The sequence below is a fragment of the Vigna unguiculata genome, chromosome 3 (assembly GCF_037176805.1).
Source record: "Vigna unguiculata cultivar grain cowpea cultivar isolate G323 ecotype 2 chromosome 3, ASM3717680v1, whole genome shotgun sequence".
Classification (NCBI taxonomy): domain Eukaryota; kingdom Viridiplantae; phylum Streptophyta; class Magnoliopsida; order Fabales; family Fabaceae; genus Vigna; species Vigna unguiculata.
In genome coordinates this window covers 18,798,796-18,814,798 of record NC_140794.1, presented here as the reverse complement: position 1 = coordinate 18,814,798, position 16,003 = coordinate 18,798,796, and the positions used below count along the sequence as shown (strand labels likewise).

At 33.4% G+C, this 16,003-nt stretch overlaps 1 protein-coding gene across 2 annotated transcripts; it reads left to right on the top strand.

Moving 5' to 3' along the window:
- Nucleotides 1-765: 765 nt before the first annotated feature.
- Nucleotides 766-2,539, top strand: LOC114176796 (rho GDP-dissociation inhibitor 1-like). Of its 2 annotated transcripts, none has more exons than XM_085670740.1 (5): nucleotides 766-1,204; nucleotides 1,312-1,378; nucleotides 1,650-1,868; nucleotides 1,965-2,089; nucleotides 2,164-2,539. In XM_085670740.1, exons 1-5 carry the CDS (start codon nucleotides 983-985, stop codon nucleotides 2,248-2,250), a joined length of 720 nt encoding a protein of 239 aa, XP_085526866.1. In that variant the 5' UTR covers nucleotides 766-982; the 3' UTR covers nucleotides 2,251-2,539. The 2 variants fall into 2 exon arrangements, with proteins under 2 accessions (XP_085526866.1, XP_027917758.1); XM_028061957.2 differs by having other exon boundaries at nucleotides 777-1,204; nucleotides 2,157-2,539.
- The last annotated feature ends 13,464 nt before the right edge of the window (nucleotides 2,540-16,003 follow it).

Below are 16,003 nucleotides of genomic sequence, written 5' to 3'. Positions count from 1 at the left end.
AGTAAATATGATTTATTTTATTATGGAGTTTTCAGTAAAATCTATCATACATTACGAAATTGTTTTTAATAAATTAATTAAGAATAAAAAATTAATTTGTAGCTAACAATGATCAAATCTATTTTTTGAATAAGAAGCAAATCAAACATACATCATAAAAAAAAACAGTCTACACAAAGCTGCATTGCATCATTTGCATGAAGAAATACGAGTCCTGCGGAGAAGAGGGGATGATGTTTTGTGAATTAAGCAACGGTAAAATAAGTGTTTTATAAAAATACTAAGATAAAATAAAAATAATAACATCTTAAAATTATATTAATTATATGCTATTTTGAGGTGACATAAAAAAAATATGTAAGAATAAATATATTTATAAATTAAATAAATAAATTATTAGTGAAATACATTTGAAGAAAAAATATAAAATAATTTAACCGTATCTAGCACTTAAAAAGGTAGAGTATTACACTAATAATTTTGAAAATTCCATCTAGATAGATAGATGATGTATCCATAAAATAATACTACTATATAGAGAGAGACGTGTGTGCATGTGATATTTTGGTGTTTAGAACTTTTTTACATATTTACTTTTATGGTTATAAATATTGTAATAATTGGTTTTTAAATATGGTAACTGTTTTTTGTTTTTGTTATTGATAATAAAATTGTGGATACTGGGGATCTGAGTTTATTGGTTGTATAAACTTCTCCACTATTAGTGGTTCCCTACCAACTTTATTCCAACCGTTTTTCGTACCTTCATATATTTCAGGCCCACATTCACCGTGTCACACACTGTTTTCTTATCTCAAATTCAGCAGCAAGTAATTTCTTACACATAACAAACCTCTGAATTAAAAACTGTCAGACAGAATTATCCTCAGAGCATAGCCAAGAGAGCTCTAAATTTGTCACAACTTGGAAGTGTGTCAATCAAGTTGGGGACATCACTGTGTTTGTGATTTAGAGGTTGATAATGTCTGCTGCTGTTTCCGCAACCAAGGATGTTCCCTTCAATTCTCAGTTGGAGGAAGACCTTAAAAACAAAGGAACCAAAAACAAGGTTGTCGGTGAAGCAGACCGTGTTCCTTACACTGAGGATGCTGAAGGAACCGAGTCAGAGGCAGAGGAAGACCCCAACTTGAAATTGGATCTTGGCCCTCTGTTTTCCCTCAAAGAACAGATTGAGAAAGACAAAGTAACATCCTTTCTCCAAATGTCTCTTCATTAGTTTGTTATGCTTCCAACTGTTCATTGGTGAAAGCTGTTCAATAATTCCACAATTTTCCTTTTTGTTTTTCTAAGGATGATGAAAGTTTGAGAAAATGGAAGGAACAGCTTCTGGGAAGTATTGATGTGTCTGCTGTTGGAGGTACTTCCCTTTTCATTTTGAGATGATGTGACATTAATTGTGCATCTTTATTGAAAACTCTTGTTGAAGGTTGTTCTCTTCCTCCAATTTAATTTCTTTGATAAGTGCTCTCCTTTTTTTTTTTATTCACAAGATAATGATTTTGCTTAGCTCAATCTCTTGAATCAACTTGTTTTATGACAATTTTTGGTGAAAAGTGTTGGTCCTTGGTAGACAAAATCCTAGGATGGTTTAATTTGACCTTTTGTAACAAAGTCCTACTGTAATTCAGAGAACAAAGAACCAGAAGCGAAGATAGTGAGCCTCACCATAATATGCCCAGGGAGGCCTGACCTCATTCTACCAATTCCATTTACTTCTGATGCTAAGAAGAGTATCTTCATTCTGAAGGAAGGAAGTCAATACCGCTTGAAATTCTCCTTCACTGTCTCCAACAACATTGTTTCCGGCCTCAAATACTCCAATGTTGTTTGGAAAACTGGGGTTAGAGGTGAGACATAGATCCTCTTTCGTGTCTTGTTGTAGAGTAATTAAACATCTATGTCTTGAAATTATCTTAATGGCTTTCATGAATTAATTGAAACAGTGGACAACACCAAAAAAATGTTGGGAACTTACAGCCCAAGGCAGGAACCATATACGTATGAATTGGAAGAAGAAACTACCCCTTCAGGGTTATTCGCTAGGGGAACCTATTCAGCGAGAACCAAGGTAAAATTCAAACTACTTCAGTTTTTTGTTGGAAGAACCAATTACTAATTTTCTTTTTCTGTTTCAGTTTGTAGATGATGATCGCAAATGCTACTTGGACACAAGTTACTACTTTGAAATTCAGAAGAGTTGGCCTACAACCATTTAAGATTGAAGAGTAATTTTATTGGTGGATTTTCTTTCTTTTGTCATGTTGTATCTTTCTGGCAATCGTGATAGTGTAGTTGTGCACATGCAATGGTGCAAATCCTATCTTTCTATTTTGTATGGTTCCTTTTTCCATTCTAAAAGCTAGAATTCACATAAAAGGAAATGCTAGTGAAAATCACAGTGATTCCTCCTAAGATCTGTCTGAGTTAATTGTTTACAAGTGTCTGAGGTGTGAAGGAATGGGGTGGAAATGGACCCCATGTGGATAAAGGAACAGAAATCAACAAATATCTTCAACTACTGCTTCTTCTTTCTCAAAAGCTCCATCAATTCTTTCATGGTCCACAAGCTTTTGGCATACCAGGACCACATGCTCATTGCTAACGCTTCAAATTATAAAATATTGGAAAGTAAAGTTTCTATTCACATAATTTACCATAAAGATTGAGGCCATGAAACTAATTTTTATATTCTGTGAAATACTGTCAATAACATTTTTAAAGTGCCTTTCGGATTTATTTTAATATTCCTAACTTTTTGTAAGTTGTTTATCAACTTAAAGCGATTCCAGATTATCTCACCAAAAGTAACTGATCAATTTTTCAAATTAAAATTAATTATAAACGAGCTAATGAATTTGTTTATATCATCAATATCTTTTTGTAAAGACTTGTCTTATTCGTATAGTCAATGATGATTTTTTAGTTACAACATAAATTGTGGATTCCATCAGTTCCATATCGATTACTTGAGTTGTTTTGGTCTAAAGTAATGGTTTTAATACTTTTTTTCCCCCACCAACTATAATTGAAGAAGTAACGCAAAAAATAAATAAATAAATAAATCTAACTCCAAAAAGATATGTGCCTTCCTCAATTCTGTGGGCATGGTTTACAATGTGTTTGCGAAGAGGGAAACCATTTATGAGATTTCCTTCTTAATTTATAGCATTTGGTTAAAAAAAAAGGAGAGAAAGGACTTTTTTTTTGAGACTAAACGTTTTAAAAAATCAAGTCAAAATTATTTAAAAGTTTGAGTTGGATGGTGTTGATTGTTGTGATGAAGTAAATAATTATAATTTATCATAATTTAAAAACATATTTTAAAAAATATTATAAATGATTTATTCGAACTTTTAATACTAACCTTTAAGTTATTAAAACGGCTATATCAAAACTATTAATAGTTTATATTGTATACATAAACTCAAAATTTAATAATATTAAGTATTTAAAATTTATTTAAGTACTTTTTAAAATTTAAATATCAATAATCTAGGAGAGTTAATACTTATAATCTAGGAGAGTATTATACAAGTTATTCTAGGAGAGTTTATAACAATTTGTCAAAAACCTCATTGTATTTGTATTTGTGCTCCCTCTCTTATAATCTAGGAGAGTTTTTGACAAGTTATTCTAATTATTTTTATCGTAACAAATAACATTAAACTTCAATGAACTAATAATTTTATCTAAGTAAATGGTTAGGACAATAAATGATATACCAAAATATTAGTTATGAGATTATCAACAAATTCATCTAGCCAATTGCATGTACTTTGAGCAAACTGCCAAACACACCAAAGGTAAGAAAGTTTAAAGCTAGACACATTGGAGATAACCAAACCATCTTTACTCCTGAGAATACTTTTATTAACAGAGCAATAAAGAAACATAAAGGATACACAAACGTGGAAACTCTAAATTCGAAAAAAAACCATGAAAGATCATGGTCGTTGTCTAAAGATAATTAGAGAATAATAATATATGAAAATTTATACAATACATAAACAACACTCTCAAACTCTTTGATCCCAAGTACATCCACACTCTCTAGAGAAGGATATTTAACTACACTTCACAACACTCTACTATAAGAGTATAAGAATAGTCAAACATGAGCTCAAAGTGTCGACTTAGGGCAAAAAATACCATGGACTTAGAATACATTATATAGTTACCAACACCTATTTCCTTGTTTATCCTAGATGATGTGGAACTTTACAAGATGCATAATTTTCAATCATACTTAACAAAATCTACCATGATTAAAATAGACGCATCTTCATTGCCTACACCAGTAATCTTACTCCATCATAAAAGAGTATACTCACTTGGAATTAAACTATCGCAAGACTTTTCATACACCTTGCATCAATGCTAATCAATGTTCGTGTATAATTATCGCTAGAAAAGACTCATTCTAGCACTCACATTCTACCACACGCGACCCACAACACCACGACGTGGCATCCCATCTAAGAAGATGAAGCATGAGCGGTTAAGGATTCGAACCGCGTTTCGGTATCAGATGATTTTATTTTTAATTATATTTAATGTACTAAGTAATATCCGCGTAGGGTGTTACATGAGCCATCTTGATGCCACCGTTGTCCATTGCACAATATCATTGGAGCCACCCAAACCAACAACTCAGCTTATCCACCGCGCACACACGTCGTTGGAGCACCAAGTGCATCACCTCGTCAGAAAAAAAAAACAGATCAAACCAAAAAACACTACAAAACCATCGGTCGACGCTCGCTTGAGCATATCAAGCCTCCATCGCACTATGCTTGCACCTCGTTGGATACCTTCAAGATCCACCTTGCTGAAGCATATATGAAACAACATATTCGACGTCCAACAACACCGCATGCACATCACTATGCAGATAAGCTTCATGTAGCTCTCCATTTTGCTGAAAAATGCAAGTAACACTGGAGAAGAGGAAAGTCGCTCCACCACTAACCATGAGCTCTGATATCACTTGTTAGGAAAAATGAAATTTTCTTTATCCCCGAGAATTGCCCTACTAACAGAGAAATAAATAAATAGAAGAATACACAAACATTATAATGTGGAAACTCCAAATCTAGAGAAAAAACCACAGTCGTTGTCTAAAGACAACCAATGAATAACACTATATGAAAATTTATAGAACACATAAACAAAACTCCAATTTCTTTGATCAGAAGTACACCCACACTCTCCAAAACAAGAATTTAACAACACCTCACAACACTCTACTATAAGAGTATATAAGAAAAGTCAAGCACTAACTCAAATGTCGATTTGGAGCAAGAAACATCATGGACTTAGAATCCATTATATAGTCACTAACATTAACACCTTTGCTTATCATAGGTAATATAAAACGTTACAAGATACATAATTTTTAATCATACTCAACAACACCTCACAATACGATAATTCATTTAAACTTGTTAAACTATATAATGTGAGCAAAGTTGAGTCACATCTTGTTATTAACACAATACAATTAAGTTACAAACTACCTTAGAGTTAAGTTATGCACCCAACCACCTCATGATTCCGTAAACAAAAATGGTTTGCAACTTCATCTCATTCATGCACTTAAATTTTCAGCCAAATGCATGTCAGAACCCTAGTTGTTTAACTTTTCGTACATACCTTTGCTTAGCTTCTTGATACACCTTTTAATCAAATAAATGGAATGTTCATTGTATTTTACATACTTGAAATATGACATTACTTGAATTTTTTGTATAAGATTAAGTGTCTTAAGAATTTGGTACTCTTAAGTTCTTATCTTGAAGTGCTTCTCATATAACGAATCAACAATGTGTTTATCCGATGATTCTTCAAACGTTGTGTCTTTCCCTTTATCTTATCCATTTGTTTTCATTTTACACTTTTATTCTGTATGGTTCCTCTATGGTTTCTTTGGTCAATAATATTGGTTCATTAAAAACAAAACAAACGTAACAATTTTTTTTTATTACAATTATCAGTTATACTTGTTGATGGGGAAAACAATAACAAACAATATACCAGAGAATGCAGCGGATATAATTTCCCCTAACTTGCAAGAATCTATGAGGAGCAATAATCAAAGAGCAGCAATAATAAACCACCAAAAGCACAAATAAAGGCACCAAGATTTTTAACGTGGAAAACCCCTCAAATCAAGGGTAAAAACCACGAGTCGTCCAGACCAAAGAAATAGCTTCACTCTACAAATCACTGCTGCAGTGCGAAATTAATATCTCCCAACTCAGACCTCGTATCAAAGATCCGACCGGTCAGAATGAAGAGCAATGAGTTCCGAACCTGCTGTAAAAATTTCAGCCCGATCCAACGGTGAACGAATCCGCAGCGCCGAATTTACTGCGACAGCTCTATGAAAAACGTGAACAGAATTTTCCCTCTACCTCTCCCTCTATGTGTTAGGGCTTTCAGTGTATTCTTACTCTATTGTTCTGCCTCTCTCTTTATTTTATAGCCTCCTCTCCACTAGGTTTAAGTGAGACATGGGCTTCTCAAATTTTGGGCCTTTTCTCCACATAGGAAGGGAGCCCAATACCCAACAAATCTCCCCCTCACAACTATGTGGAGATAACCGCCAAACCGGCGATCTCACAACAAACTTCAAACTTTCCTCTTGGCAATGCTTTAGTCATCATATCAGCACCATTATCATCTGTATGAACCTTTTTCAACTCCAACAACTTAGCATCCAAAGCATCACGTATCCAATGATACCTCACATCAATATGTTTGGATCTAGAATGAAAAGTTGGATTCTTACCAAGATGGATAGCACTTTGGCTATCAACAAACAATGAATAGTTATCTTGCCTAAAACCAAGCTCCTGCAAGAATTTCTTCAACCATAACACCTCCTTGCATGCTTCAGTAATAGCAATGAACTCTGCTTCTGTAGTAGACAACGCTACACACCTTTGTAGTCTTGATTGCCAAGCCACAGCTCCCCCTGCAAACTTTATCAAATAGCCCGAAGTGGACTTTCTGGAATCAATATCCCCAGCCAAATCTGAGTCTGAGTAACCCATCAAAGTAGGTTTATCACCTCCAAAACAAAGCTTCATATCAACTGTACCATGAAGATACCTCAAAATCCATTTCACAGCATTCCAATGCTCTCTACCTGGGTTTGACAAAAATCGACTAACTGTACCAACAGCATGTGCAATATCTGGTCTTGTACACACCATCGCATACATCAAACTGCCCACCGCAGATGCATAAGGAACTCTACTCATATTGGTCTTCTCAACTTCATTTGAAGGACTCTGTTTAACACTCAGTTTAAAATGAGTAGCAAGAGGAGTACTCACAGCTTTAGCATTTTCCATCTGGAATCTCTGCAACACCTTCCTAATGTATTGCTCTTGTGATAGATAAATCTTCTTTTCTCTCCTATCACGTGAGATATGTATGCCAAGAATCCTTTTAGCAGCTCCCAAGTCTTTCATGGCAAAAGACTCGCCAAGTGTCTTCTTTAACCTGTCAATTTTGGAAATATCTTTTCCAACAATAAGCATGTCATCAACATATAATAACAGGATAATAAAGTCATCATTAGAAAAACTTTTAACAAAGACACAATGATCAGAAGTAGTCTTCATGTAACCCTGCTCACACATAAAAGACTCAAACTTCTTATACCACTGCCTTGGAGCCTGCTTCAAACCGTATAGACTCTTCCTTAGTCTACACACATATTCTTCCTTGCCTTTAACAAGAAAACCATCAGGTTGCTTCATGTATATCTCTTCCTCCAAATTACCATGAAGGAAAGCTGTCTTCACATCCATCTGCTCAACCTCCAAATCAAGAGTAGCAGCTAAACTTAGCACAGTTCTGATGGATGACATTTTCACCACAGGTGAGAAAATCTCATTGAAATCAACACCCTTTTTCTGTCTGAAACCTTTCACCACTAATCTGGCCTTGTACCTTGGAAGTGTAGAATTTGAATCTTGTTTCACCCTGAAAATCCACCTAGTTTCCAATGCCCTTTTGCCCTTAGGCAATTTCACCAAGTCGTAAGTGTGATTATCATGCAAAGATTTCATCTCATCTTGCATTGCATCCAGCCACTGTTTCTTCTCTTCACTATCCAAAGCCTCTTCAAAACACTCAGGTTCTCCACCGTCAGTCAAGGTTATGTACTCATCACAGGAATACCTTGTAGAAGGTTGTTTTTGTCTATTAGACCTCCTGAGTTGGACTTGAGGTGATTCAGGTATATCACCAAGATCGTCATCATCATCATGTTCCTCTTGAGCATCATCAATTGGAACCTCTACTCCACTTCCAAACTGTTGATCATCAACATCACCATGTTGCTCATTGTCTTGAGCTTCCGTTTCAACATTCTCCAAATTGTGAGCGGGCAACCTCATCGGATTACCATCAGTGAGATTACTATCTTTCTCGGGTGTGGTCTTCTCCACCTTATCAATGTCTTCAATGGTCTGGTCTTCCATGAATTGTACATCACGACTTCTAACAAGCTTCTTCTCAACAGGATCATAAAACCTGTAGCCAAATTCATCCTCACCATAGCCAATAAAGATACATTGCCTTGTCTTTTTATCTAACTTGGATCTTTCATCCTTAGGAACATGAACAAATGCCCTGCAACCAAAGACACGCAAATGATCATAGCTAATATTCTTACCAAACCAAATTTTGTCTGGCACCTCAGTATTCAAAGCAACTGCGGGACTGAGATTAATAACATGCACAGCTGCAAGCAATGCCTCTCCCCAAAAGTGCTTAGGCAACTTTGCTTCTGAAAGCATACATGTAACCCTTTCAACCAAGGTCCTGTTCATCCTCTCCGCTAGACCATTCAACTGAGGAGTTTTAGGAGGAGTCTTCTCGTGTCTGATACCATGCTGCCTGCAATAAACATCAAAAGGTCCACGGTACTCACCACCATTATCACTACGGATGCATTTCAGCTTCTTGCCTGATTGCCTCTCAACCATAGCATGAAATTCCTTGAACTTTTCAAGTACTTGACCTTTCCGCTGAAGAGCATAGACCCATAGCTTCCTGGAACAATCATCAATAAAAGTAACAAAGTAAACTGCACCACTAAATGACTTTACCTTTAATGGGCCACAAACGTCAGAATGCACCAATTCAAGTAATTCTGACTTCCTTGAGGGTGGATGCTTCTTAAAAGATACTCTGGTTTGTTTACCAGCCATGCAATGAGAACATTTCTCCAATTCTGCATTTCTCAATCCCATAAGCACATCCTTTTTAGCTAAGCAGTTAAGCCCTTTCTCACTTATATGACCAAGCCTCCGGTGCCACAAAGATGCCTCCATATACATAGCATTCACACTGTCTTTAGCAACCAAAGCTTTAGTCCAATACAATTTAGATTGTCTCTCCCCTCTGGCCATAACCAAGTTACCTTTAGTGAGCTTCCATTTACTAGAACCAAAGTGATTGTCATAACCACAATCATCAAGCAACTGCACAGAGATTAAATTAAAACGAACATCTGGAGCATGTTTGACTCCTTTAAGCAACAACTGCACTCCCATGTTGGTTTGCAGGCAAACATCACCAACACCAATCACTTTAGACTCACCATCATTACCCATCTTCAACACTCCAAAATCACCAGAAGTGTAAGATGTGAAGAACTCCTTCCTAGGTGTAACATGCAGTGTAGCACCACTATCAATAATCCACATGCTCTCATCAGATACAAGATTAACAGACTCAAAGTTACGAAGAAGAACAAGATCACCATCTGTAGCAGTAGTGACACGATCATCATCATCATGATCATTCTCTCTCTGTTTGCCCTTCTTGTCTTTGTTCTCCTTTTTCCACTTAAAACAATATTTCTGAATGTGCCCAGTTTTATGACAAAAATGACACTCTAAATTCTTGTATCTTGACTTGGACTTGCTCCTACTCTTCTCTCTACCACCTTTATGTTCCTTTTTCTGACTTCTCCCCCTAGCTTCTGTAACAAGCATCTCAGACTGAGATGAAGAACCATGTGCCTTCCTTCTCATCTCTTCATTAAGAGCACCGCTCTTTGCCATCTGAAAAGAAACAACACCATTCGAGGCAGAGTTCGTAATTGAAACCCGAAATACCTCCCAAGACTCTGGTAGAGTATTAAGCAACCATAATCCCATAACTTCGTCATCAAACTTTATGCCCATTCCTGACAATTGATCTAGGAGCCCTTGAAACTCATTTAAGTGATCAGAAATAGAAGAATTCTCCCTGTACCTCAAATTCATCAAGCAATTTAACAAATACAATTTATTATTGCCCGACTTAGAAGCATACAAAGACTCAATCTTCTCCCACAAAGCTCTGGCATGTGTCTCATTAGCAATATGATTATAAACATTATCTTCAACATATTGCCGAATAAAACCACATACCTGTTGGTGCTCAAAGTCCCATTCTTCTTCAGACATAGAATCTGGCTTCTGTGTAGCAAAGACCGGAAGATGCAATTTCTTGACAAATAATAAATCTTTCATCTTGCCCTTCCACAAATGATAATTTGTACCATTCAAAGCAACCATCTTTGCATTTGCCTCCATCATTCAAGCAAGTAAATATAGCCCAACCAAGAGCTCTGATACCACTCTGATGGGGAAAACAATAACAAACAATATACCAGAGAATGCAGCGGATATAATTTCCCCTAACTTGCAAGAATCTATGAGGAGCAATAATCAAAGAGCAGCAATAATAAACCACCAAAAGCACAAATAAAGGCACCAAGATTTTTAACGTGGAAAACCCCTCAAATCAAGGGTAAAAACCACGAGTCGTCCAGACCAAAGAAATAGCTTCACTCTACAAATCACTGCTGCAGTGCGAAATTAATATCTCCCAACTCAGACCTCGTATCAAAGATCCGACCGGTCAGAATGAAGAGCAATGAGTTCCGAACCTGCTGTAAAAATTTCAGCCCGATCCAACGGTGAACGAATCCGCAGCGCCGAATTTACTGCGACAGCTCTATGAAAAACGTGAACAGAATTTTCCCTCTACCTCTCCCTCTATGTGTTAGGGCTTTCAGTGTATTCTTACTCTATTGTTCTGCCTCTCTCTTTATTTTATAGCCTCCTCTCCACTAGGTTTAAGTGAGACATGGGCTTCTCAAATTTTGGGCCTTTTCTCCACATAGGAAGGGAGCCCAATACCCAACACTTGTAAACAAACAACTAACTACACCTAACAGTATGAAGTATAAATGTATGCTTTGTTTTTCATCATACAATTAAAAGAAAAGTATTGGATCGATACACAATTTTACAATTTTTCAAGAAAGTAAAATACATCAAATTTCTTTCTTTTCAAATTATTTTATTTTTTAAATTTATTTTGGATAAAGTATTTAATTTCAATTATTTTTAGGTAAAGTTTCCAAGGGATACAAAAGCTTTTTTGATATTAAAAATATTTAATAATTCAAAAAAATATAAGTCAATGTTATAGTCTATAGATTGTTTTTTTTTTCGAAGTTCATATAATGTTTTCAGCTAATGTCGACTAGGATTTTTTTTCCGATTGATATCAAGCAATATTATTTTCAATTGATGTCAACTATATGCATTTTAACTGTCATCAATCAAAATTATTTTTTCAACTTCGTTAATTAAGGTTTCTCTTACTAACTTTTCAACCGATGCCAACTAGAAAAAATAGTGACCAACATAGACAAAAACAAGGATAAGGTTAGTCAATTTTTTTCACTTTAACATTAGAAAGAAATACTAATAAACTTTTGGACAAAACTTAACATGGTTATGTAAATTGAAAAAATATCCACACAAATATCAACCAAATATTAATCAAGAAATATGTGAACTGAAAAAAATGTACATAACATCCATCGAAAAAATAGTTTTACCAACATAGACCAAGAAAACTATAACTACCAACATTGACCAACATCGAAAAATAAACTTGACCTACATTGATTAAAAAAAAGAACTTTGTTTGACATTCGTCAAAAAAAATAGGTCTAACAAAAAAAAAAAGTATGTTTAACATAAGTTGAAAACTACTAATGTTGACAAAAACCTATGACTAAAATAAGTTAAAAAGTAATAATAACATACATTACATTAAAAACAAATACTCAGTAATATCGGTTAAAAAATAATCATGATCAACTTCAGGCTAAAAGAAACTCCAACTAATATTAGTTGAAAAACAATGTTGAGTCGACAACGCTTCGATTTTAACTGAATTGACAATGTCTAAATCAAAACCAAGTTGACATCGCACCTGAGTCCAAGAGAAAATGTGGAGAAAATAAACATAGTTGTGATCGAAGAGTGTAAAAAATTTTAAACTTTTACTCTTTTAGATAAAATTTTAAGTTTTTTAATTACAAGTAATCAAATTATTTTTAAAAAGTTCTAAAATTCTCTACTCCAAAAATATTTACTATAAAATATTTTAAATTTCCTATAAAACTTTTTTTTTTCAAAAAAAGAATCATCCAATAACACTTTAGTGATGTGTTGCACAATGTGTTCATAATCTCTTCGTTTTTTTTTTCTGAACCATAAGTATTTTTTTATTGAAAATATAAGTCATATGTGTACTAAAATTTGAATTCAATATCATTAATATTGCTTAGTTATCTAAGATTATAGTGTCAACGGTATAAGTTATTGTAATCTTACAGAAGCTAATTTAGACACAAAGGAATGGTGAGTATAAAACGTTTGGAAGCTCGAATCTTGATTTAATAATGGTAAACAGGATACTTTTCTTTCTAAAGTGATGTTTATTCATAGGTTGTTATATTCAATTTTCTTTTTTTCAGAATACTTTGATTGAACTTTCTAAGTATGAACAGCCACCTTTCCTTTTTTTTTTTTTTATCATTATTCCGTCTCCACTTGTTTCTCGCTATATGGTATAGAACATTTTGGTCAATGGTGAATGTGGTAAAATTAGCCGCTTTTTGCGAAAGATGTTTTGAAAATAAAAGATATGGCTTTGACCATTTTGTTTGTCAATTGGGTCCTGCAATTTGGAAAGTTGTTCAAACAAAGAGGACCGCTGTTTCTCTTATTAGCTTTTTCAGTTAATTTGGTTCATTATAGTTCAGACGCAACGCAATCAGTGGACATCCCATCAAGATTCCTTTCTTTCCAAGTGAAGTTCCATAATTACAATTATAATTATCACAACATATGAGGAATTATAGTTGGCTACTAATCAATAAAGGAAACTAAAAAGATAGAGATAGTATTTTTTTTTCCCCTTTTCAGGCATCTATTAGTAGCTTAGAGTCTCACGCATAGGGTTAGAGTCCCTATATTGATCCTATTTATAACGAAGAGACTATATAATTTGAGTAAAAAAAAAAAATACTATGTTTGAATGGTTTTGTCTTTAAAAGATATTTGAAGGGTTGAGGAATGAAAGTATATTAAAATTGTATTTGGTTTTGACTTCAAAATGGTGTCATGTGTTTTGGTTAATGGAGAATTGATTTAGCTTAATCAATTCTTTGTCGCAAACAATAATTAGGTTTTTCTTGTGTTTAATTTCCAAAATCAAGGATATAAAATTCACGTTTAATGAGAGACAACTAATTATTACTTCTGTGTCAAATAATTGATTAAGCTGAAATGAATTTTTCAACACATAATCAAACACATAACATCATTTAGGAGTCAAAACCAAGTACAATTCTAACATAGAATAATAATATTTTGATCTACTTCTTTTGACTTACTTTTAACCCACCACTTTAATCATCATTAGATAATCTATTTTGATTTTTTTTAATGATGTGATGTGATGATCTAATGGTGATTAGAATGGTGAGTTAAAATATATATATATATATATATATATATATATATATATATATATATATATATATATATATATATATATATATATATATATATTCATTCCTCAGTGGTGAAACTTCAATAAAAATTTTAGGGGTGTCAAATTTAATTTTTTTACATATGAATTATTTTTTCTAGTTAAATAAAAAAAATTTCATTTTCTCTACTTAAACCATTTTCATAGAGTGATTCATGTGTGCACTTCTCAATTTCTAATATTTATAATTCATTGAATTCACGCAACAGAGATATTCTAATTTCTATTCTAATTCAAGTTTGTGCAGTGAAATTTGTAATGCAACCTAACATATATCCATAAATTTTACCATATGCAGTAGAATAAAACAAAAATCTTCAAATTTCATAATTTAAGGGTTGTACTAATTTGGGTAAAAATATAATTAAGGTTCATGCCAATTTGATAAAAGAATTTCTAAAATCATAAGTAGGGTTGATATTAATTTGGGTACAACTTAAATTGGAAGAAACATAGTAAACAGGAGAATCATAAATTTAAGATATATAAATCATAATAGAATACTAATCTTGAATGATAAGAAATAATATTAAATGATGAGAGACATTGTGATAATGCATCCTTCAATCTCTCTATTCTTCTATTCTTCCATCTCCTTTCTCGATTTATCTCCTTACTCTTCTTTCTACTTTAATACTTTCTTGATGACTTATTGAGAGAGATGGAACACTAATCACTTTTATTAACCAATATCCATCAAATTAATTTTTATTTTTAAACAATAAAGATATATAAATAAATTATTAGAAATTTTCTTAAACTTAATATAAATATAAATATAATTTTAAAATATAAAAATATACATAAAAAACTAAAAATTTATAAGAGTTCTGACTTTTCTATGTCATAATGAAGGACCGCTGTGTCCTCAACCCTAACAAAAGTCTAACAAAAGTCGTTGAGTTAAGGATTAAAGAAAACAATTTAAAACCACCTCTCCATTCTTCTAATTGAGTACTAAGAAAACGAGAGTTTATTCCTCGAAAGACCAGAGTTTGTTATTGGAACCTTGCTTCCGACCCAGATAAATGTACATATATGTTTGAGATACCATCGTTATGATCAGTTACTATCTAAAACCAATTACCATTTAAATACTTCTTTCTTTAACCTCTTAAGGCGCTTTTAAGACATAATTTTCTGCCAAAATTAAATTTGATCACTGTTCAATTAATTATGTATGGGTACCATAGGTTATATCACTTGAAAAAATATAACATTGCATACCCAGAGAATTACGAGAAAGCTACACATTAGGAAGAACCTCCAATCAAGGTTGAATTCCCAGGCCAGCATGTATTTGATATGGTCACCTTTACCATCTTTCCACTGTATCAACAACTACCTCCTTTTTTTTCATTAAAATGATTGCTAATGCATTGTTTAAGGTCGCAAATATCAAAGTAAGTTGTTTTGATATCATTTTATGGAGTAAACCCGAGTTAGATATCTGTTTCCTTTCGTACAGTGCAACACACAGAATGCACGCACAATTACACTAATTAAATTACTGCTCAGATAGAGAAATATTGCTGCACTGACAATTGAGAACACAAGAGAAGCTAATTTTTACCATAGCCATCACTATGTTCAATAACTCCTCTCATCATTTGTTAACATATACTATCATATGAAAGATGAAAGCTTTAAAAGATCATGAATAAGGAAGAAAATAGAGTTTGAAAATGTACAAGAGCCTATTTTATTTAATTTTCCTTAATTTTTTACTTATTAGAAGAGCTTAGAGAAACTTTTCGTCAAATTAGACCCAAAATCATCTTGATATGTATAGTTCAACAGCCAAGGTTAAATAAATATTCTTTCATTTCTTAACATATTAGTATGTTGCTACAAAAGATTTGCAGTCTCCAGTTAAAATAGTTGTTTATCAATAGAAACATAAAATTAAAACGAGTTTCAACCATCTTCCATTAAAAAAAACTCTGAAGGCTGTCAGACCCAGATTGTTTTGCAACATATCTGGTTTACTTTGTATTTATCATTTTGGCCTTGTAAGTTAAACCACAACACTAATATGTATGCAGAAGTCGCGGAG

Coding starts and splice junctions, on each gene's coding strand:
- LOC114176796 (XM_085670740.1), top strand. CDS start 983: ATGTCTGCTGCTGTTTCCGCAACCAAGGATGTTCCCTTCAATTCTCAG. Junction 1,205..1,311: donor AACAGATTGAGAAAGACAAA/GTAACATCCTTT, acceptor TGTTTTTCTAAG/GATGATGAAAGTTTGAGAAA. Junction 1,379..1,649: donor TGATGTGTCTGCTGTTGGAG/GTACTTCCCTTT, acceptor ACTGTAATTCAG/AGAACAAAGAACCAGAAGCG.